Source organism: Chiloscyllium punctatum, chromosome 3 (assembly GCF_047496795.1).
Source record: "Chiloscyllium punctatum isolate Juve2018m chromosome 3, sChiPun1.3, whole genome shotgun sequence".
In the NCBI taxonomy this organism is placed as follows: Eukaryota; Metazoa; Chordata; class Chondrichthyes; order Orectolobiformes; family Hemiscylliidae; genus Chiloscyllium; species Chiloscyllium punctatum.
In genome coordinates this window covers 87,022,109-87,045,815 of record NC_092741.1, presented here as the reverse complement: position 1 = coordinate 87,045,815, position 23,707 = coordinate 87,022,109, and the positions used below count along the sequence as shown (strand labels likewise).

The 23,707-nt window shown below is 42.0% G+C and overlaps 1 protein-coding gene across 5 annotated transcripts in view; it reads right to left on the bottom strand.

Annotated features, from left to right (window-relative positions):
• The window catches only part of tpd52l1 (tpd52 like 1), a 35,854-nt gene extending 33,051 nt beyond the window's left edge, over positions 1-2,803 (bottom strand). For all 5 annotated transcript variants that reach the window (XM_072555981.1, XM_072555982.1, XM_072555983.1 and 2 more), the window contains exon 1: positions 2,674-2,803. In XM_072555981.1, coding sequence (XP_072412082.1) covers positions 2,674-2,692 — 19 coding nt within the window. In that variant the 5' untranslated portion in view covers positions 2,693-2,803. The remainder of the gene's footprint in view (positions 1-2,673) is intronic.
• Positions 2,804-23,707: the final 20,904 nt, after the last annotated feature.

Here is a 23,707-nt window from a genome sequence, read left to right as displayed (position 1 = left end):
CACTTGCCCTTTTACCTCCTCCTTTCTTAGTGCTTAAGCCCCCAATAACCTGTCCCACTGAAGCAGTGGTTTACTTGTACTTTTTTTCAATGTAGCCTACTGCATTTGATGCTCACAAAGTAGTCACCTTTAGATTGTTAAATTGCTGAGACCAAATGCAGCCCAAGTGACCGTTTGTGGAACTCTTCTGCTCTATGTGTAAGATAATCTCTATCTTCCAGGTGCTTGCTACTTCAATAAACCATTTTGTTTTCATACTAACATTTCTGTCCTTGGTCCATTGCAGTATTCCAATGAAGCTAGAGGAACAACACCTTATTTTCCACTTAGTCACTTTACAACCATCAGGACCCTCCAACAACCCACCACCCAGGCCCTTCCAGTGCATTTTGTTTGTCTCTTTTTGCTCAGCAGAGCTGATTTACATTCTTGTAATCAAATGTATTGAGATGTCTTACATCTCAATATTTCCTTTATTATTAATACTCCCTTTCTCTTTTGCTCTGGGCACCCTCACCTTTTGTTCCATCTGCTTCTCCTCCCACTTTGTCATTAACATAAACACCATCATTTTCCAACCTACTTCACTGTAGTCAAAAAGTGTGTTTGGGCTTGAAGCATTAACTCTCCACAAATGCAGTCAAAGTTTCCCTTGTGTTTACTTCAGATGTCCAGTATCTGGCATATTTCACTTTTATTATGTTGGTAAGAATGCCTTTGACAAGGCTGAAATCTATCCTGTTTAATTGCTTTTTTGATGCTTTTAACAAGCTTGATACATCTGAGCATTTCAGAGACAATGTCTAGAGGGGTCCAGACTTACATGACAGCCTGGAAAGGAAAGCAGTTTTCTATCCCTTAAGGAATTCCCAGGTGAATAGGTCAATTTTTAAATAACAATTTAATAAAATTGACAGAGTCATCACTGAATTCAATTTTTACCAGGTGCTCTGGTAGGAATCGAACCAGAGTCCCCAGAATACTATTTTTGGGTCTCTGGATTGCTAGTCCAATAACAATATCACAACACTATTGTCTCCCAATTAGTATTGTAATTCCAGACTCAGAACTCAGCATCTGAATCATCTATATGATAAGGTTGTAGATATACAATCCACTGAACACGAAAAAACATACTTCAGCCAAAAGTTTCTTGTGCACTTTTACATGATGGCTCCATGTGTTTGAGGTACACAGGAAAGCAAATATTTAGTGCTTACTGAGCTGTTCTGTAACTGCAACCTAAGAGAGAACTGAGATAGAAAGAGTAAAGAAAAGCAGAAATGAATACAAACATTACAAATATAAAATAATCTGTTTAAAAAATAAGTAGACTCAAGACAGTCTCAGAAAATATAAACAAATTTCTTCTCTTCTGATTGCTGTATTTAGACCAGTGATTATAGACATTTTGAAATACAGACAACCAGGAGCCAACTGATTTTTCACCTAACCCTACCATTAGATTGGTGTAAACAACTACACTATAATTTAAACAAGAAGTGATTTACAATCATACTTGGTTACAGTAGCAGGTCCTTGTGTGACACTGCTAAGGTTTTATTTCTTTTGAGGTTGGAGTTAAGGTTGATAACTATAGTACAACCAACAGTTTTACCTTGAGTCTTAACTGAACTACCCTAATTCCCAATCATTTTGGGGCATCCTTAGTCTAACACTGGAGTATAAAGTTGTGAAAGTATTCTACTGCCTAAACACAATTATCCTTAAAGAATATAATTTATTTTAGTCACAGTTTCAAACTAAAAACCATACTGTAAAGAATCCACAATGGCTACTTCCAAGGTATCTTAATTAATAAGTCTTAACAAATAAGTCTTGAAGCAAGCCTCAAGACCGACAAAACTTACACTTTGTCACTTGCATACATAAGCACTTTTTCTTACAAAACAGTGATTAGCTTCAAAAGAAATATATAAACTATACAGCACTTTGGGAAGTCTTAAAACCATTAAAAGCGCCATGTTAAACAATTTCTTCTTTAGAAAAATCAAATTAACTATTTCCTTTCCAAATGCCTTTGGAGCTGAGGTGCTTACTTTAAATTTAAACGGTTTAAACCCTTTGTGCCAGTACATTTGGTGCAACGTTTCAAGATTCTTCCAACTATGATGATAAAAGCAAGTTCATTCAGTAATGCATCCTGAAACAAACCACGAATAGAAACTGCTGGAGAAACTCAGCGGGTCTGGCAGCATCTAAACAGAGAAAAATCACAATTTCGAGAAGACTCGAAACGAATGCTGCTCGACCTGCCGAGTTTCACCAGCAATTTCTATTTTTCTTTGTTTCAGATGTCCAGCCTCCATGGTTTTTTGTTAATTCAGTTTCCCCTCTGCCCAAACCAGGGGGACAGGGAAACCGATCCACAGGGCAACCGCATCTCCTGGTACTCAGTCTAGTTAATATTGCTGGTCATACCTAATCAGAAATTAAGTTTCCCAAGTCAAACATTCAATGCTAAATTAGAAACACATCTGATTTAAACTGAGCAGTGACTCCAGCTCAATGACATTGACAAGACATTCTCACAAGGTTTTGGAATGATGCAAAGGAAATCGTTGGAAAATTTAACGATACTACTTTTGGAAAAGTTTCGCTATTCCCCTTTCTCCTGTGGGGTGTATTGAGGATATGGAGGCGAACCCTTACCTCCCTCATTCAGCTCCATTATACTCCTTCTCAATCCTGATCCGCTGGGAACTGGACTCCTCGTTCACACCTGCACTCCGCTCCACCTTCAGGATAGAGGACTCGCACGCTCCTCCGATACAGCAGCGACCCCACTGGCTGGAGGACTCGCACGCTCATCCGATACAGCAGCGACCCCACTGACTGGAGGACTCGCACGCTCATCCGATACAGCAGCGACCCCACTGACTGGAGGACTCGCACGCTCCTCCGATACAGCAGCGACCCCACTGGCTGGAGGACTCGCACGCTCATCCGATACAGCAGCGACCCCACTGGCTGGAGGACTCGCACGCTCATCCGAAACAGCAGCGACCCCACTGACTGGAGGACTCGCACGCTCATCCGATACAGCAGCGACCCCACTGACTGGAGGACTCGCACGCTCATCCGATACAGCAGCGACCCCACTGACTGGAGGACTCGCACTCTCATCCGATACAGCAGCGACCCCACTGGCTGGAGGACTCGCACTCTCATCCGATACAGCAGCGACCCCACTGGCTGGAGGACTCGGACTCTCATCCGAAACAGCAGCGACCCCACTGGCTGGAGGACTCGCACGCTCATCCGATACAGCAGCGACCCCGCTGGCTGGAGGACTCGCACTCTCATTCAAAACAGCAACGACCCCGCTGGCTGGAGGACTCGCACCCTCATCCGATACCGCAGCGACTCCAGTGGCTGGAGGAGTCGCACTCTTCTCCAATATAGCAAAAACTCCGCTGGGAGGAGGATTCGCACTCTCATCCGACGCAGCTCTCCAATACTTTCCCCAATGATATAGTTAAAAATTACACATCACCAGGCTTTAACAGGTTTATTTGGAAGCACTAGCTTCAACCCACAGATATAGTTCAACCAGCTCATTTTTTAAAAATTTCAAAACTATACTTTATTCATAAAACCATCTATAAGTACATACAAATGTTCAAAATCAGTTCTGTAGTCTTTGCAGAGAAAAAGCAAAACATTAGAATTTTGAATTTCTCAGAGCTTCTTGACAGTTGCAAAAAACAAAAGCATTTTTTACTAATCCAGGAAACTATTTATGTTCGTTTCGAGGCACCTGAAGGGTCTGACAACTGAATGGACGTTCATTATACTTTGACAGAATTAGTGGTCTTTCCACATTGCACCTTAGCAGTAGAAGCCCAAAGTTTTAGGCCATCCCTCAGCATGTAGTTCTGGACGTTGGAATGTGCCAGCCTGCAATAAATGGTTCAGGTCAACTTTATACACTAGAAGACCAATAGATTTTGGGCAGATCAAACAATGTATTTCAACAAATCAATGTATTTCAACAGGTTCAGTCAAGGTGTTTGTCCTGGGGAACAGCCTGTTGAGCACAAATCCTACATAATGAAGCTGCTCAGGATGAATGACGATGAAAACCGCTGCATCTCTCTTTAAACTTCTTTGCAAAAGCACATTCCAGAAGATGTGTTGTAACTGCTTCGAGGCACTGTGAGTTGGCACACAGAGACTGGGCGTACATGAAGAAGCTGACAGGCAGTGCCCTTCTCATCACCAGGCAAGCTACTTCTTGGTGCTTGTTGGGAAGTTTTGATGATGAGACATTCTGCCAAATGACTTTAACAGTCTCAGGGAACCACACAATAGGATCAACCTCTCCTTTTCTCGCAGAGTCTCAAGAACATTATGTGATGATCATTTTCTGATGGACTTGTGGCCAGTTATTTTTCTTTGTAAATTTCTCTGTGAAGGACAGGTGATATGGAATGGCCCAACTGCACTAAGGCCAGGCCCATCCTTCACAACACCGAGGACAGATAGAAACTCGGTATGTGGTGGCATGTGGTGTTTGTGTACCGAGGGCTTGTACATACAGCTTGATGCAACCACATACAAAGGTGGCCATCAGGATGATAGCAACATTTGGTATGTTCTACCCCCATTGTCCAGAGCATTATACATGGTATCCCTGTAGACACAGTCCATTTTTGACCACAGATGAAGTGGAAAATGGCTCTGGTGACTGCAGTGACACAAGTTTGGGGAATGTGCCAGACCTGTGCCACATACAAAACCACCGAAAGTACCTCACACCAGATAATCAGGTTTTTACCCACAATAGAGAGGGAACGGTGCTCCTATCTGCCCAGTTTCTGCCTCACTTTGGCAATACTCTCATAGTAATAGTTATAGAGATGTACAGCATGGAAACAGACCCTTCAGTCCAACCCCTTCTCCCAAATGTTTTGCACATGCCCCAGTCCATCTGAACCATATTCCCAGTACCTTTAGATAATCTGACCTGACGATGAAGGAGGTAAAGGGGTGGTTGGCCTAGCTCCCGAAGAACATGGCCTCGTTCTTGCTTTGATTTACCTTGGCTCCTGAGCCCAGTTCAAACTCACCATAGATGCTCCTAAGTCTGTGCACTGACAGTGGATCCAAGCAGAAAACGAAATAATCAACTATGTACAGATAGGCTTTGACCTGCAGGCCTCCATTGCCCCAAATAGTCACCCATCACAGGCTTGTATCTTTCCTGATGGACTCAGGAAAAGGCTCTAGACAACACACATCAGAGATAATACTTAACTCCACTATCCTGTTTTTTTCCCCTCTAACTCATGAGTCCCTTACTGATTAACAATCTGCCTGTTTCAGTCTTAAATGTAATTAATGATCCAACCTTGATAGCCCTCTGCAGTAAAGAATTCCACAGGTTCACCACCATCTGATAGATTAAGTTTCTCCTCACCTCTGATTTATGTGCACCACCACTTATTGTGAGAATAGGTCATAGATTTTCCCTTAAGGGGAAACAACATTTCTGCACATATCCAATAAAGTACCCTAAGAATCTTGCATGTTTTAATAAAATGACTTCTCATTCTTCTGAATTCCAATGTGTACAAGCCCAACCTGCTCAATCTCTCCTCATAAAACAGTACCTGGTGTCAGCTTCATCTCTGCACTGTCTCCAGTACTGGTATGTCAGTTAATCTACTGCTTATACCAGTTTTGTTAATGGGACGTCATATGACCAAATTGATTGAATTTCTCAAAGCAGTGACCCACTGTGTACAGGAAGGCAATACAGTTGATGTGGTCTACTTAGGTTTCAGCAAAGTTTTGATAAGATCCTGCATGGGAAATTGGCAGAGAAGATAAGAGCTGATAGGATCCAAGCAAAGTTGACTAGTTGGACCCAGAATTTTCTGAGTAGCAGGAAGCATAGGATAATGGTTGAGGGGATGTTTTCATAACTGGAGGAAGGTTCCACAGTGATCAGTGTAGGGACCTTTGCTGTTTGTGGTTTAATGTAAATGATTTAGACTTAAATATGCAAGGGTTGATCAGTAAATTCATAGATGAAATGAATTGGTAGGGTGACAAATTGTGAGGATGATTACCTTGACTACAGGAGTATATAGATGGGCTGGTCAGATGGGCTGATCAGTGGCAAATAGAATTCAATCTGGCTAAGTGTGAGATGATGCACTTGGGCAGGTCAAACAAGGCTAGGGAATCTATGATGATTGACAGGATCTTGTGAAGCACAAATGAGACATCTTGGTGTGCATGCTGACTGGTTCCTTCAGGTAGTTAATGTGGTTAATATCCTACAACCTGCAACACATTATTGATGCGGATGAGCACCTCACCTTTACTTCTCGCCTTTAAAGAACCAATAATCCTTAAACAGATCATTGTTCAGAGCAAACTGCATAGCCTTCAGGACAACATTGACTACAACACCATAAAATCCTATCATGCCAACCACTGCAAGATGTGTCAGAGTGTTGACATGGATACTACCATTACACATGGGGACTACCACCACCATGTACACAGCAGGTACTCATGTGACTTGTTCAATGTTGTCTGTTTTATACACTGCAGGCAAGGATGCCCCAAGGTACATTGGTGAGACCAAGCAGATGCTATGACAATGGATGAATGGACGCAGTGCAACAATCACCAGATAGGAATGTTCCCTCCAAGTCAGGGAACACTTCAGCAGTCAGGGACATTTGGCATCGGATCTTCGGATGATCATCCTCCAAGGCGGTTTTTGGGATACACAACAACACAGAATGGCCAAGCAGAGACTGATAGGAGAAAGTGAGGACTGCAGATGCTAGAGATCAGAGCTGAAAATGTGTTGCTGGAAAAACGCAGCAGGTCAGGCAGCATCCAAGGAGCAGGAGAATCGACGTTTCGGGTATGAGCCCTTCTTCAGGAATGAGGAGGGTGTGCCAAGCAGGCTAAGATAAAAGGTAGGGAGGAGGGACTTGAGGGAGGGGCATTGGAAATGCGATAGGAGGTTAAGGTGAGGGTGATGGGCTGGAATGGGGGTGGGGCGGAGAGGTCCGGAAGAAGATTGCAGGTTAGGAAGGCGGTGCTGAGTTCGAGGGTTGGGACTGAGACAAGGTGGGGGGAGGGGAAATGAGGAAACTGGAGAAATCTGAGTTCATCCCTTGTAGTTGGAGGGTTCCTAGGCAGAAGATGAGGTGCTCTTCCTTCAAGCGTCATATTGCTATGGTCTGGCGATGGAGGAGTCCAAGGACCTGCATGTCCTTGGTGGAGTGGGAGAGGGAGTTGAAGTGTTGAGCCACGGGGTGGTTGGGTTGGTTGGTGCAGGTTTCCCAGAGGTTAAGTCAGTCGAAGGAGGGTGTTCAGAGTGAGGACCAGTTCAGTCAGTCGAAGGAGGGTCATAGTCGCACAACCCCGCACCGCCCATTTCTACCTCCTGCCCAAAATCCACAAACCTGACTGCCCCGGCCGACCCATTGTCTCAGCCTGCTCCTGCCCCACCGAACTCATCTCTGCATACCTCAACACAGTCCTGTCCCCCTTAGTTCAAGAACTCCCCACCTACGTTCGGGACGCCACCCATGCCCTCCACCTCCTCCATGATTTTCGCTTCCCCGGTCCCCAATGCCTTATCTTCACCATGGACATCCAATCCCTGTACACCTCCATCCCCCATTGCGAAGGACTCAAAGCCCTCCGCTTCTTCCTTTCCCACTGTACCAATCAGTACCCTTTCACTGACAGAGCGCCTCATCTTCCGCCTAGGAACCCTCCAACCACAAGGGATGAACTCAGATTTCTCCAGCTTCCCTCCCTCTACCTTGTCTCAGTCCCAACCCTCGAACTCAGCACCACCTTCCTAATCTGCAATCTTCTTCCTGACGTCTCCGCGTCCACCCCCACTCCAGCCTATCACCCTCACCTTAACCTCCTTCCACCTAGCGCATTTCCAACGCCTCTCCCCCAAGTCCCTCTTCCCTACCTTTTATCTTAGCCTGCTTGGCACACTTTCCTCATTCCTGAAGAAGGGCTCATGCCCGAAACGTCGATTCTCCTGCTCCTTGGATGCTGCCTGACCTGCTGCACTTTTCCAGCAACACATTTTCAAGCAGAGACTGATAGTCAAGTTCAATACCATTGAGGGTGTCCTCATCCGGGACCTGGGGTTCATGTCACACTACAGGAGACCCTACTATGCTATACACTCTCACACACACACAAGCGCACACACACACATACACACACACACACTCTTACATACTCACACACTCACGCAGACCCTCTCTCATACACACGCTGTCTCTCAGACACATACACATACAGCCCCCACACTCATAGCCATGCGCACACCCTCTCACACTGACTTATACTCTGCCATATTCATGCACACACTATACCAAACACACACATATGCAAACACACACTTACATGCACACACACATACACACTCGCTCTCTGTCTCTCTCTGTCTCTCTCTCTCTCACATGCATGCACACAGACACATATAATTCTATGGGGTGAATTTGCATTTGCAGAATTATAATTACATTCTATTTTGTTCAAAAAGCACACAATCTGCAGGCAGTCAATCCTTGTAACGTTTAATAAATTCCCACTTTGGAAATAGAACCAATCTGACTCAAGATTGAGCTACAGAAGGACTTTAACCTCACACCTTTAATGCATTGTCTGAGCTGAGATGTCACCATTTTTTATAAAACCTTAAGTTATCTTGAGAATGTGAATTGAAAGAAGTTCTGGGATTTACATATTAAAGAATCAAAACCTGCAACGCATTCTAAAAGATGAAAGACTTAACAGCAATCTAGGTTTGTTCAATATATCGTATCAGTTGCATGACACTATGATCTTTTGCTATAAATTCTGTCTTATGATCCTGCTCCACAACCAGCTGTTGAAGGAACAGCGCTCTGAAAGCTAGTACTTCCAAGTAAACCTGTTGGATTATAACCTGGTGTTGGGTGATTTTTAACTTTGTCCACCCCAGTCCAACACCAGCACCTCTGCATCATGGTTAAGATGGCATGTGACATATTTACATATATTAGATGAGGCATAGAATTTATGCCAGAAGTTATGCCAGAACTGTATAAAATGTTGGTCCAGCCACACCTAGGGCAGTTCTAGAAACCACATTATAGGAGGGATTTGATTGCACTCGAGAGTGTACAGAGGAGATTGACCAGAATGTTGCCTGGGCTGAAGGGTTTTAGTTATGAAGAGAGAGTACATAGACTGAGGTTGTCTCCCTTGGAGCAGGGGCTGCTGAGAGGGGACGTGATGGAGATGTATAAAATTCTGAAGAGCGTAGGTAGGATAGACAGGAAGGAACTTCTCCTCTTGATGAAGGGATCAATGACCAGAGGGTGTAGATTTAAAATAAGGGTTAACAGATTAGGAAGGGGCATGAAGAAAAACCTTTTTAGCCCAGAGGTTGGTGAGAATCTGGAATTCACTCTCTGTAAGTGTGTTCGAGGCAGAAATTCTCATAACATTTAAGAAGTATTTAGATATTCACTTTCAATGCCAAGGCATGCAAGGCTATATGCAAAGTGCTGGAAAATGTGTTTAGAATAGTTAGGTGGTTGTTTTTGACTGGTAGACCAAAGGGAATTTTTCTGTGCTGTAGACCTCAATGACTCTATCTTTCCATAGAGAAGGGGTGAAAATTGTTCACACTATTTCCAGCGTGTGGAACTAACACACAAAAAGCCTCATCTTGTTAACTAGGAGAGAGTCTTCTGGTTAGACAAAGCAAGCGGTAGTAACCATTATCACAAACATCAGCTCACATAATGTAGTGAGCTGACATGTCCATACAACAGTTGTGCTGTTTTTTTGCCAATTATTTTAAGTCTGTGCCCTCTACTTTTGATTCTTTTGCTAATGGTAATTATTTATCCTTATCTATTCCAACGGACACTTATAATTTTGATCTTCAGTTCTGCAAGAAGTACTGCCTCAGTTTCGTCAATCCCTGACAACACAACGTAACGTCCACATCTTTGGACCCATTCACATGAATCTTTTCTTGGACCCCTTTCTTGACCTGTGCTACCATTTTCAATAATTATGCATGCATTCCCCAATGCTCCTCCACTTTCCCCTCTTTAGAAGTGCACACCTTGCTTTATGTTGTCTCTTCTTGTTCTTCCTATTTTGACCAGAGGTCATCATATCCAATAGTAGTTAAGGAGGCTTTTCACCTTAACCTAATTTAGTTCTGAAGAAGAGTCAAAATCTTAACTCTTTTTCTTTCTCCACTGTGCTGCCAGATCTGCTGAGTTTCTCCAGCAATTTCTGTGTTTGTTTTAGGATGGTTGCCTCAGTTCTAGGAGCTCATTTATTTAATCAGTTTCAAATAAAGTGATACAAACATTTATTTTGAAAAGATCCATAATTGTGCATCTTTTAATTTAGTTTCAAATTTGTCATAACCCAAGGGATGGCCATGGGCACTTGGATTGGCTCTAGCTATGCCTGCCTCTTTGTCGCTATGTAACATTCCCTCTTCAGAACCTATGCAGGCACTGTGGCCCAATTCTTCTGCTGTTACATCGATGACTGTTTTGCCACAACATCCTGCACCCAGACTGATCTGGCGCAGTTCATCGACTTCACCCATAACTTCCACCATGCCCTCCCCTTTCTTGACCTCTTAATTTCCATCTCTGGCAACAGTCTACAGACAGACATTTACCACAAATGCTCAGACTCCCATAACTATCTGGACTACACCTCCTCCCATCCAGCGTCCTGCAAGAACTCTGTCTGGTTTTCCAATTCCTCTGTCTCCGGCGCATCTGCTTAGACGAGGAGACATTCCACTCCCAAGCATCCCAGATGTCCACCTAAACAACGTGCTCCCCCCCCCCCGCATCATCCAGAAAGCCCTCCACTGCACCTCCTCCATATCCGGCTCCACTGCTGTAACCCCGCCCCTCCACTTCAAACACAATAAAGACAGGGTCCCCCTTGTCTTCACATACTGCTTCAACAGTCTCCGCATCCAACGCATCATCCTTAAACACTTCTGCCAACTCCAATTAGACCCACCACCAAGAACACCTTCCCCATCTCATCCTTCTTGGCTTTCCGCAAGGACTGTTCCATTTGCCAATCCTTAGTTCCAGACACTCACCCTACCAAACCCTTTGAACACCTGGTACTTTTCCCTGCAACCATAAAAAATGCAAAACCTGTTGGCACACCACCCCCCTTACCTCCATCTGGGGCCCCAAACAGTCCTTCCAGGTGAGACAGAGGTTCACCTGCCTCTCGTTCAACCTCATTTACTGTATCCAGTGCCCCTGATGTGGTCTTCTCTATATCGGGGAGACCAAATGTAAACTCTGGGCACATTTCGCCAAGCATCTCAGCTAGACCTGCAGGGGCCGATGGGGCCGACTGCACCTCCTAGTGACTGCTCATTTTAATTCCTCCTCCCACTCCCTTTCTAACATGTCCATCCTTGGCCTCCTCCATTGCCAAAGCAAATCAGATTGCAAATTGGAGGAACAACATCTCATCTTCCGCCTGGCCAGCCTACAGTGTGGAAGACTCAACATTGAGTTCTCCAATTTCAAATAAATTTCCTTTCCATCCTCCAACTCCTCCCTTCCTTCCATTCCTCTGGCCGACACTTCCTTCCAGCTATCAGCTGGATTCATTCCTCCCAATGACCAACCAGGTTGTACCCTCTACCTATGTTCACCTATGGGCAAAAGTGAGGACTGCAGATGCTGAAGATCAGAGTCAAGACTAGAGTGGTGCTAGAAAAGCACAGCAGGTCAGGCAGTATCCAAGGAGCAGGAAAATCGACATTTTGCACAAAAGCCCTTCATCAGGAAGGATATATTCATCTAGCCCTACCTCACCACTTCACCCCTCACCCCACTCAAAACCCTCCCCGTCCAACTTTCCTTTCTTTTATCTACAGCTCCCTTTACACCCACCCCCAGTCCTGAAGAAAGGTTATATCTGAAACGCTGAGCTTTCCACCTCCTGATGCTGCCTGACTTGCTGTGGTATTCCAGCCTCCTGCTTATCTATTTTGGATTCCAGCATCTGCAGTATTTTTGTCTCTGAAAGAATGGGCACAGCAGTAAAAAGACTTTGCTCAATAGTATGTACGTTTGGCAGGCATTGGTGGAACATAAACTGAATGGAATAACTGAGTAACTGAAAATCCATCATAATATAACTGTAATAAGCATTTACTGAAACTATAAATACTTTACTAAGGAATTATCAGTCCTGGTGCCTCAATTATCTATATCAATGACTTGGAGGAGGGGGCAGAGTGTATTATCTAAATTTGCTCACAATGCAAGAGAAGGCCTGAGATATTGTGATGAGGCAGATGGAGTTTAATATAGAAGAGTGTGAGATTGTGCACTTTGGTAAGGAAAATCAAAAGACAGATTATTATTTAAATGGAGGCAAATTCCATTTGGGTTTGGGATTGTTGGGCTGAAGGGCCTGTTTCCACACTGTAAGTAATCTATAATTGTAACAAAAAAGGATGTATGCTAGCAAGTAAATAAGATAAATAGAATTTTGGCCTTTATTGCTAAGCGTTACCATTTAAAAACAGGAAGGTTTGTTACAACTTTACATGATGTTGGTGAGGCCACACCTTGTGTATAGTTTTAATGCCTGCATTTAAGAAAGGATTGGGGACAGTTCTAAAGAGATTCACTAGACTGACTCCTGGAGTGAAGGGACTGAGAAGATTGGCTTAAGAAGTTCAGTCTTTATTTGTTAGATTTTACAAGAAGATTAGTGATCTTATTGAAATATGTAAGATTTTGAGGGGACATTAAGGAGATGTTTCCACTAGTGGGAGAATGTCAAACTAAGGGCCATAGCTATAGAATAAGAAGAGTCTCATTTAAGACTGAGATACAAAGGAACTTCTTCTCCCAGAGGATTGTGAATGTCAGGAATTCTCTACCCCATAGAGTTATGGCAGCTAGATTACTGGAAGTATTTAAAGAGGAGGTAGATATTTCCTGAAAATATTGAGGAGTTAAAGGGCTATGAGGAGCTGGCATGAAAGACATGTTGAGGCATGGGATAGTTTAGCATGATCTTATACACTGGTTGGCAGGCTCGAGGGGCCAAATGGCCTACTCCAGCTCCTGTTCCTTTTGTTCTAATGTTCTTATGAATGGACTGAATGCATTACCACTTGCTAACTGGGAAATTAAGTTGTGAACAGCAGTTTGCAACAGAATATAGTTAGGTTAAGTGGGCAAATGTTTGTCAGATGGGAATAATGTAGGAGATAGTGGACTTAGCCACTGTGGCAGGAGGAATCTCCAAACATCATTCTTATATAAACGCAGAGAGATTACAGAATTCTACAAGTTAGTATGTTGGTACTGCAAGTGATTTTCTTTTATTTGTTCATGGGATGTGGATGTCACCAGCCAGGATTTATTGCCAATCCCTAATTTCCCAGAGAAGGTGCTAGCGAGCTACATTCTTGAACTGATACAGTTTGTTAAGACGCAGAGACACTCAAAGCGCTTTTGGAAAAAGGATTTTTGACTAAGTGATATTTCTCGATACTCTGAATAAGTATACTCATACTAGGTTTCCTTATCTTTGAAAATATTCGCTTATCATGGAGGGAACACAGTGAAGGTCCACCAGATTCCTGTTATGGCCAGTGTGTCCTATGAGGAAAGGTTAAGGTGACTGCGGCTATGATGTCAATGGTGTTTAACAGATTGAGAAGGAATCTCATTGAAACATATAACATTCTGACAGGACTAGATAGGCTTGATGCAGGAATGATAGTTGCCTGAATGGGGGTGGGAAACAAGGGGCTGCAGTCTTAACATACATGACAGGACTAAAATACAGAGACATTTTTTTCACTGAGAGAAGGGTGAATCTGTGGAATTCTTTACCACAGGTGGTTGTGGAAGTGAAGTCACTGAGTATATTTAAGATAATAATAGATTGAGTTTTAGAAGCTAATGGCATCAAGAGGTATGGGGAGAGAGCAGGGGTATGGCATTGAGATAGAGGATCAATCATGATCATATTGAATAGTGGAGCAGGTTCAATGGGCCAAATGGCCTACTCCTGCTCCTACTTTCTGTGTTTCAAAGCAGTTGAGTATACACAAAACATGTACATAGATTTTTGTATCCTACAGGAATCAAAGAATATTGAGAAAGAGAAGGAAATTGCAGTTAAGGTGGAAGATTAGCCTTGTACCTGTGTTTTTGCTTTTGCCACTGTTTACCTATTATTTACTACCGAGGCTACTTAACTATGTGATCTGCCTGTATTGCTTGAAAGACAAAGCTTTTTACTGTGCCTCAGTACACATGACAATAAATTCAATTCAATTGATCCTATTGAATGGTGGACCTGGTTTGAATGACCAAATGGGCTGCTCCTACTCCTATTTCATACCTAAGATAATTAAAAATAATTTACTGAAAAAAGAAACACGCAGAGTACATGAAAAAAAAATTTATTAAACTGTGGAAGTTTTTCATCGTGGTTCAGCACTGATGTCCTTTGTGCTAATTAGGAATCTCCTGATATTTATTTAAGGTTAGTCATTCCAAAACTAAAATGGGGGTATCTGTTACATGGTCACTTTAGTGATGAAGTGGTAATTAGAATAGACAAAAGAAGAAAAATATAAATTATTTTACAAACCGGTAGCTACTGACATTTGGACTGAAAATCCTTAACAATCTTTAGGCTGGATTCCATTCAATGGATCAGGAGTAGGTTCTGTAAGATTTAAAATAAACTTCTCTCATCTTTGAGACGCAGGTCTTAATTTGCAATTAATTAACTGGCACTACTGAATAACAATAAAATATTCAAAACAGCAAAGTGTCACAATAAAGTGTCAGATTTTATTGGGAGCTCTGTCCATGTGCAGATGGCACACCAGCCACTGGTGAATTACCAGAACCAGCGGCGAGTGGTTCTTGACTGGTATTTCAAGGGCCTCAACTGGTCTTTTGGTAGGAAGGCGATCCTTCAGCCTGCCAGCACTGACAGAATTTTGTGCCTTTGGGAAGATGAATGGCATCTGACCTCCTCACAATACTGTTTTTTTTATGTCTGCTGCTCCTCCATCTTGTGTCTAGGGGGACTTCTAGAACTCAGTCCATTCTGTGAGAACCATCTGATTTCCAGGCAAGAGTGATACAACTGCATTAGAATCTATACAGTGTGGAAGCAGGCCATTCAGCCCATCAAGTCCACACCAGCCCTCCAACAAGCATCCCACTCAGACCCACCCTATCCTATCCTTGTAACCCTGCATTCTCCATGGCTAACCCACCTAACCTGCACATCTTTGGACTGTGAGAAGAAACCAGAGCACTTGGAGAAAATGTAGAGAACATGCAAACAGGGAGAACATGCAGACTTTACATAGGCAGTTGTCCAAGGCTGGAATTGAACCCAGGTCGCTGGCATGGTGAAGCACTAGTGTTAACCACTGAGCACTGTGCCACCCCTACACTGAATCTCAGATGGGAGCTCAAAAGGGCAAATGGACTGAGGAAAATTATAGCAAAAATTGAATTAGTAAGAGTAACATCCAGCAGTCTTCCATTTCATGAGATATTGGTGTGCACCTTTGTGGTGAACACTCTGTTAAATATGGGGCATCTGCAGTAAAAACAACCTAATCTGGGGATTTAAATAAATGTTAAAAGCCACCATATTCCCAGGGGACCAGATGACTGGTGGACAGTTCAACCCGATGGTCACTATGCCTCAGATAAGGGGTGATATTGAGAAGGTAGAACCTTCACGGTGACCTTAGCCATTGCAGGACCTTAAATAATAACTCAGTTATGACTAATCACTTTCAATCATTGTCCTCTATTTTTATCACATGGCAGAAATAGATGCTGTGGAATATGTTAAAAGTTACTTTAACAGTATTAGCAAATGTTAACAAATTGTAACATATACAGAGCAAATATTGGTTGTGTATTTTATCAATAGTAAATATGCATGTGATGTGATAATGTACCCACTGAAATTAAAATAGGGAGAGATACAAAGAATTCTGCCAATTTGTTATAGCGCAGTTTAGCCAACACGACTATTGTAGGGAAGTCATTGTGTATGAATAATGGTCAGGAGGGTGTAAATTTAATTAAAGACAGATTATACGAACCACACTTGCAGTTTCCGTTACATCTGTGACAACTGCAAGGTGCAGAAAAGCACAACTTACCACAAAGTCTTCGCATTTGTTAAATTTTATACGATCACCATTATTACCTTTCTTCCATCTTCAATGAAAGGCAAAGTTTGGACAGAAGGTAGTACTATAGATTTCTTTGAGTCTACATGAGCATTCTCCTTTATTAAAACCAACTCATAAGTGACCATATGTCACCCTGCTCTTCTTATATAATGCCTCCGTATGGCATTTAAGCATGTCATAGAGTCATAGAGTCTTATAGCATAGAAACAGATCCTTTGGTCCAACTTGACAATGCCGACCACATTTTCTAAAATAATCTAGTCCCATTTGCTTGCATTTGGCTCATATCCCTTTAAACCTTTGCTATTTATGTACCAGTTCAAATGTCTTTTAAATGTTTTAAGTGTACCTGAACCTACTGCTTCCTCTGGCAGTTCATCCCATAGATGTGCAAGCCTCATTGTGAAAATGTTGCCTCTCAGGTCCCTTATAAATCTTTCCCCTCTCACCTTGAACCGACGCTTTCTAGTTTCAAATTCCCTTATCCTAAAGAAAAGATCTTTGCTATTCACTTTATCAATGCCCCTCGTGATTTTATAAACAAGGTCACCCCTCAACTTCCTATATTCCAAGAAAAGACCCAGCCTGTCGAGCCTCTCCCTATAGCTCAAAACCTCCACTCCCCATAACATCCTCGTTAGTGAAGTCTTGAAAAGCTGTTTTTTATTCTTACGCTACGTCAGACCCTTGGAAACTGAAATGATCCTTCTCTTTTGCTAGCTTAGTCCAGGGAAGAAACTGCTGTTGGATGAATTTTCTAAGTTCCTTTCTTTCTGGTGGCTTTCCTGCCTGTCACTTGCAGGGAGAATGTCAGAGAGCTTGCAAGTGCAGCTGTTTACAAGAACTGTAACCTCAAGCAATCATGTTTCCACTGGCCAGCAATCAAATGTTGAAAAGCCTGTGGAAAAATAGTCTTCGTTTGGAGACTATTGCATAAGATCAATGACTTTGGGTGAGCATAAGAAAGCTTGTATAGGATACAACATTGGCAGACCTGGCTCAGTGGAACTTCAGTACTATTCTGTTACTATGTTATTTTTAAATATAACATTTATTTAAAATCTGCACCGTATATATCAAGTATTATGGAAAAATCTCATACACTCTACTCCATTGGTCTACTGCCCGACCAGAGAGTGATATAGCTCACTTCAGCCCTCTGCTGGGAGAGAACATCCACTGCCCTAGAAAGAAGGATTTTCCTGCTTTCATTATATACAGGCGTATTTAAACAGATTACGGTCGTTTTCAATCAGGAGTGTATAAAAACATGTTTTATAAAATCCTTGGCAATTTAGCAAACTATTCTTTTAAGAAATTTGTACATTGTAGAAGGAAATATTGTAATACTGCAGCTGTGGAAAGATACTGGGGATAACTGGATTGTGATAGACAGTTTTGATAGGGATTGGGTAGGGTGTGGGAGTCGTGGAAAAATCAAAATTGGTGCAGCAGAGAAAGGGTTTTATGAGCAGATGACCTGAGGCAGAACGAGAGCTCCATGGCATTACTGAGATGGAGTAAATAGTCTTGAGTGATGGAAACAGTGTAGAGTTAGAAGCTCAGCTTGAGGTCAAATGGAATCTGAGGTTCCAAACAATTTGGTTTAGATTCAGTCAGTGGCTTGGGAGACGGATAGAATCAGTGACCAGAGGTGGATCAAAGTCAATTGACTTACTCTCTTTCCAAACTGAAATACAAGATTATTTTGTGTTGAGCCAGTGGTGGATGTCAGAGAAGCAGTATAACAAGCTAGAGATCACTGAGAAGACAATAGAGATGGATGGTAATGAGATAGAACTACATGGAACCTGATATTTTGCATCTGAAATCTTGAGAAGGCGGAGTTTGGACAGCCAGTTGGACCCCAGGCAAAATATCCACAATGACTCATTAAAGCACCGAGGTCAACCCCTCTGTCATTTAAAAACAAACACAGAAAAGCTCACCTCGTCTCGTAATCTGTTAAAATATGAGTGACAGAGAACTCCCAAATCCCACTATTTAAAGAAAATAACATCAACTTATTTTTTATCTCTAAAAGTGAACATGAAAAAAACTATTTGCAATTCTAAGCCCCCCTTTCTCTTAACTGCTTATTGTCTGCCTCCAACTCTATAACAATATACTGCTCCAATATGACACTTATTAAAATTACATCAATTTCTGTGTCTCTTCTTCCAGCTGAGGAGCACCCTGCGTTGTCTTCTCTCTCTTTCCTGTGAGTATGTTTCATGTGAAAATGTACCTTTGATAGAAAGTGTTTCCTAACTTCTCAGAGAGCAAGATGTTAGATCTCCAGGCCTATCTGTCTCAATGGCAGTTGCTCTCTTCAATTTTCAAAATGCCCACATTTTTATACTCCCAACATTGGATTGTCTCATTGGTTTGATGTTCGCAAAACATTTGGTTTTAGCATCCTGGGGCATTAGTTAAATTGTTTGATTAAATTCAAATTGTTGTCAAAACAGCAATCAAAACCCAAACATCGATTTTACAACCAATGTTACACACAAGATGACCCCCGTATCCACGGGTCCAGTTACCATGGTTTCAATTACCTGTCGTATATGTGGCCTGAATGTATAAATGGGAACATTTTAGAACCAGGGACAAGAGGCTTCTGGGAAGGTATGTTTCCCACTTAAATGAATGGGTTCACTCCTATCCGCAGTTTTGGCCTTCCGGGATAGGTACAGGGGGACTACTGTACTTCAACTTTCTAGTACAGTCTAGGACTGCCATCTAGTCATATACACAGGTGCTTGCAATCTCTCAGTTCAGAACAGCATTTTTTTTCTCTCTCTCTCTTAAACGTACAGACACACCTTCAACTTCATAATAATATTTAAAGCCAATCAGGCAATGGTGAGACCACTGGTGTGCCTGTTGCTGGAATTAGGATTCCCTGAATGGAAATCCCACCCAGCAAAAGATGCCAGCCAATCAGAACGCCAAGGAGGAGGTCATGACTACTGCTAGAAAGAAACCCAAAGTCACTAGGGAACAAGGTGTAAATTATGTGAGTTTGGTTGGGGAGGGAGCATTATTTCTGGGGATTGGATTATTGGGTGAGGGCAGTAGGGATCAGGGTTGCTCACTGTTCTACGTTTAGTGGTCTTTAATTCACCACTTAAGGGCTTCAATTGGTGAAGACTGATTATGCAACTTTCTGCTTTGAATGTAATTCCAGTGGATGCAGGGGTGGGGTTTGGGAGCATCACAATACTGCCTTAATCAATGACCGTCTGGCCTTTTTTTTTAGGCATTTTTATTGAAAAAAAGAAAATTTTTAAGATTCTTTACAAAATTACAAAAGTAATACAAACAAGAATAAACATCAATATAAAATTAAATAAAAAAGAGAAATAAAATAATAACCAAAAAAAAGAGAAAGAAAAACCAAACTAACTTCTAATCTATCCTATAAACAACCAAAACATAAATAGAATATCATATATTACTAACAATAAACAATGAAATAATTAAATAACTAGATATATGCTCAAAATGGATTTATATCAAGTCATAATAAAACCCATATTTATTCAGGATTCCTCCTCCCGGGCGTCCCCGAACCAGACAGAACCATTACCACAGCTAGACAAAAGCCCTGGTCAGTATGGCCGAAATATCTGTGTCGATGTAGTTCAAAAAGGGTTGCCATGTTTTATAGAATAATTCCATATTTTGGTGCACCATATTTGTGAGGAAGTCAAGGGAATATATTCCATGACTAACCTGTGCCAGTTCAAAACTCCTGGAGGGCCTTCAGCTACCCAATTCACTAAGATATTTCTCCTTGCACAGAAAGAAAGAATGGTAAATAATTTCCTCCCGTACATATCGGCCAAAGCACTCCCCTTTCCCTATCCTATTGTAGGGATTAATTATCAGTGTGGTTGTCTTTTGTATAAAGTCTTGTATTTGGAAATACCAAAAAAGGTCCCTGTTAGGCAGTCCAAACATCTGGTGCAACTGCTCAAAGGAGATCATAACCTCCCCATCGAACAGGTCTCCCAAGTAGGAGATACCTCTGGACTTCCATCTGTCACCCCTGGCTCAAATCCCAGTGCTCCCACTGTAGGAGTATAAGGGGAGGTTTTTTGCAGGCTACCCTCATCTTGTCGCATTATCTTCCAGGCTTTAATTATATTTAATACAATAGGGTTTTACATTAGTCCATAATAGCTCTCATCTTGTCCATAAATAAAAGATTGATGAGGTGACATTTTGCTTGGGAGGTCTCAATATCTAACTAGATTGATTGTGGGACACAAGAGATCCAACCAGCTACATAAGATAATAAGGAGCTCAATTAATACCTCCTAAAATCTGGGAAGTCCAGTCCTCCCCTTGCTTGTGGGAGCTGCAGCTTTTCTAATTTGATAAGGGGCCGTTTATGATTCCAAATAAAGGAGACGAGCCAACCATAGAGCTTACGCAATGCCTGTCTCGGCAGCATCAGGGGGACCATGACCTTCTGGCCTTTAAGAGCACAAGATTCCACCTACTGTTCCCACAAGCGATATGTATACTGTTGAGGGAAGGATGGATACCAATTGTGGAGGCTGTAGCCACAAAACCTGGAAGTGATTTCAGAGGAACTAGAGGGTTGAAATATTATTCCTCTGTTCAAAAAGTGGGAGAAAGAATAGTCCAAGGACTGCAGGCCAGTCAGACTAATGGTGGTAATGGGGAAACTTCAGAAACCAGTACACTATTGTGGCAGATATTTAACACCAGAACAAATGAAACTGGCACAGATTTTTTGAGGAAGTGAAAAGAGGGTTATGGTCTACACAGATTGTTATGGCTCAGGCCAGACCGCCTCAAAACATTTCAAAAAAGTAGCAAACACTTGAACTTTGCTAGTTGTTTTAAGCAGGTGTAACTCCAAGAGGGATACAATTGGTCAAACCACGTAGTATCAAAACAAAACAGAATTATTTATAAGATTATCAAATGAAATACAAACAAAAGACAACAGAATACTGAATAACTTAACCTCTCTGAAAACCCAACAGATCATCCGAACTTAATGATGCAGTTCCAAATACTTGCAGCAATCCCCATAAACACTCCTTGGCACAAAAGGACAAAAAAAATCAAACACAGGGTCTTACAGGAGAGAAGTCAGAGAGAGAGGAGGAACAGCCTGAACCTGCTTCTTTGGGTTCAGTGAATAGCCAGACTAAACCAGAGAAAAGCTGAGCTGGGAGAACGAGCCAGTCCCCCTTTCATCGTACAAGCATTTTTTAAAAATCTTAAAAGCCTTTTGCCTGAGGCAGTATCTGTTAGCTATGATCAAACTGGCCCTAAAAGCCCTTTAAACATAGACTTTTCAGAGTCTGTGTCTTTTATGACCTCCCTGAAAAAAAAAAGCCAAAGATAGCATAACCTTGTTAAAGGAGCAGCATCGTAACAAGATTTTGGCAAAATGTTTGAAAATATTCCAATGCAGATTGGTTTAAAAATAAAAGGCCTTGGGGACTGTAACAAGCTGGATTTAAAATTAATTCAGTGTCAGGGAGTGAGAGGTCATTGTTGATAGGCACTTTTGTAACTAGAAGACTGTTTCCAGTAAGGTTTCACAGGACTCATTAAAGTCCCCTGATTTTTGTGGTATATAGTAATCATTTTGACATAAATGTAGGGAGCACAATCAAGAGCAGACTAAATGAGAATTGGCTGCATGGTTGATAGTATTGAGGATAGCTATAGACAGCAGGAAGGTATAAATAAACTTGTCAGGAGGGCAAGGGAAGTGGCAAATGGAATTCAACACAAAGAAATTTGAGATGTTGTATTTGAGGAGATTGAATAAGGCAAAGGAATACACGGTTAATGGGAGTACATTGAGGAGATGTCGAGGAAGTGGGGAACTGTGAAGTGAATGTTCATAGATATTTGAAGGTAGCAGGACAGTTTGATAAGGGATAGGAAATCTTTATCTTCATTAAGTATATTACATAATATTGGGACAGACAGGGCTTGCTTTCACTACATAAATCATTAATTAGGCCATAGCTTCCATCCGACCTCATTATATACATGGTATAATTGCATTAGAGAGGGTACAGAGGAGATTTGAAAAGATGCTGCCAGGAATGGAAAAATGCAACTACAAGAATGGATGATATGGCTGGTCCTGGAACAAGGAGGTTGATGGAAAATATGATTGAGTTTCACAAAACTATGACGGGTCTGGATGGGAAGGATGCGTTTAACTTAGCAAGAGGTCAGTAGGACATGGGCTTAAAGTGATTTGGAGAAAGATTGAGGGAAGATGAGGTAACAACTTTTCACCCAGAGGGTGGTACTGGTCTGGAGCTCTCAACATGACAAAGACCCTCAAATCACTAAAAGGTGTCTGAATATGCACCTCGTGTCCCATTTTTTGCAGGCCAATGAGAAAAAATAACACAATGCTGAAGAAATTCGCTTGCAATAGTCGTCTTTGAGTTGGGGGTAAACATTTCTGGCATCATGCCATTATTTGGGAAGTTTGACTCGTTTGATCCTGCCATTGAAGACTAGGCCCAATATGTTTAAAGATTACGTTTTTTTCCCCAGAGAATGACATTGGGGCATATCAAAAGCTTGTGGACCTACAGCTTTTTTGGTTATTAGGAGCCTAACGTTTCCTGAGGCACCAGATACTCAAACTTTTCAAGCGTTGATGGATTTAGTTAAGGAATATTATGATCCCAAGCTACCTCTAATTCTGTAAAGGTGTCACAGATATTTGTGGTACACAGAGGAACCTAAATTATCCGAAGGACACGGGCAGGGAGTATTTAGTTTGGTTAATCAAATTCTGGATAATTGAATGCCAGACAACATAGTTCAGCCAAGCATTGGGACCTTGCAATCTTGCCAGATAATCTTTCCTCTGTACTGCACAGCACAGCATCGCCATGCAGCAGGGATTTTTGGTGACACAGGTAGCTTGCTTGCAGAATAACATGTGCATTTCTGTGTGTAGAATGTTGTGAGTTCCTCTTGCAACTCTGTGTCATTCATAGTTGGGGGATTGGCATTTGTTTGTATGCTGCTGAATGGTGACCAGGTAGTTGGAGCTGGGTCAGTATGAAATGACCCCTGCTCACATACATCAACTTCTCTGGGTTGGATATTGGCAACGTTGTCCTCTACTTCCTCATCCTTCCCATCAGATGAGGCTCATGGCGTTTCTTCCTCTTGGTTGACATTATCCCTTTCTACATGGCAATGTAGTGCGATTCAGCATGCCACAAAAAGCTGTGACACCGTTGCTGGGTAATGCTGGAGAGTATTATGTAGTTCTGCATTATAGCAAGCACACATACATGATTAGCATTTTGTGGTCACAGCTGCAAATTAGGAAAATAGAATTGTTGCTAAACAATGCCAGCTCCTGACATGTTGCCTTGA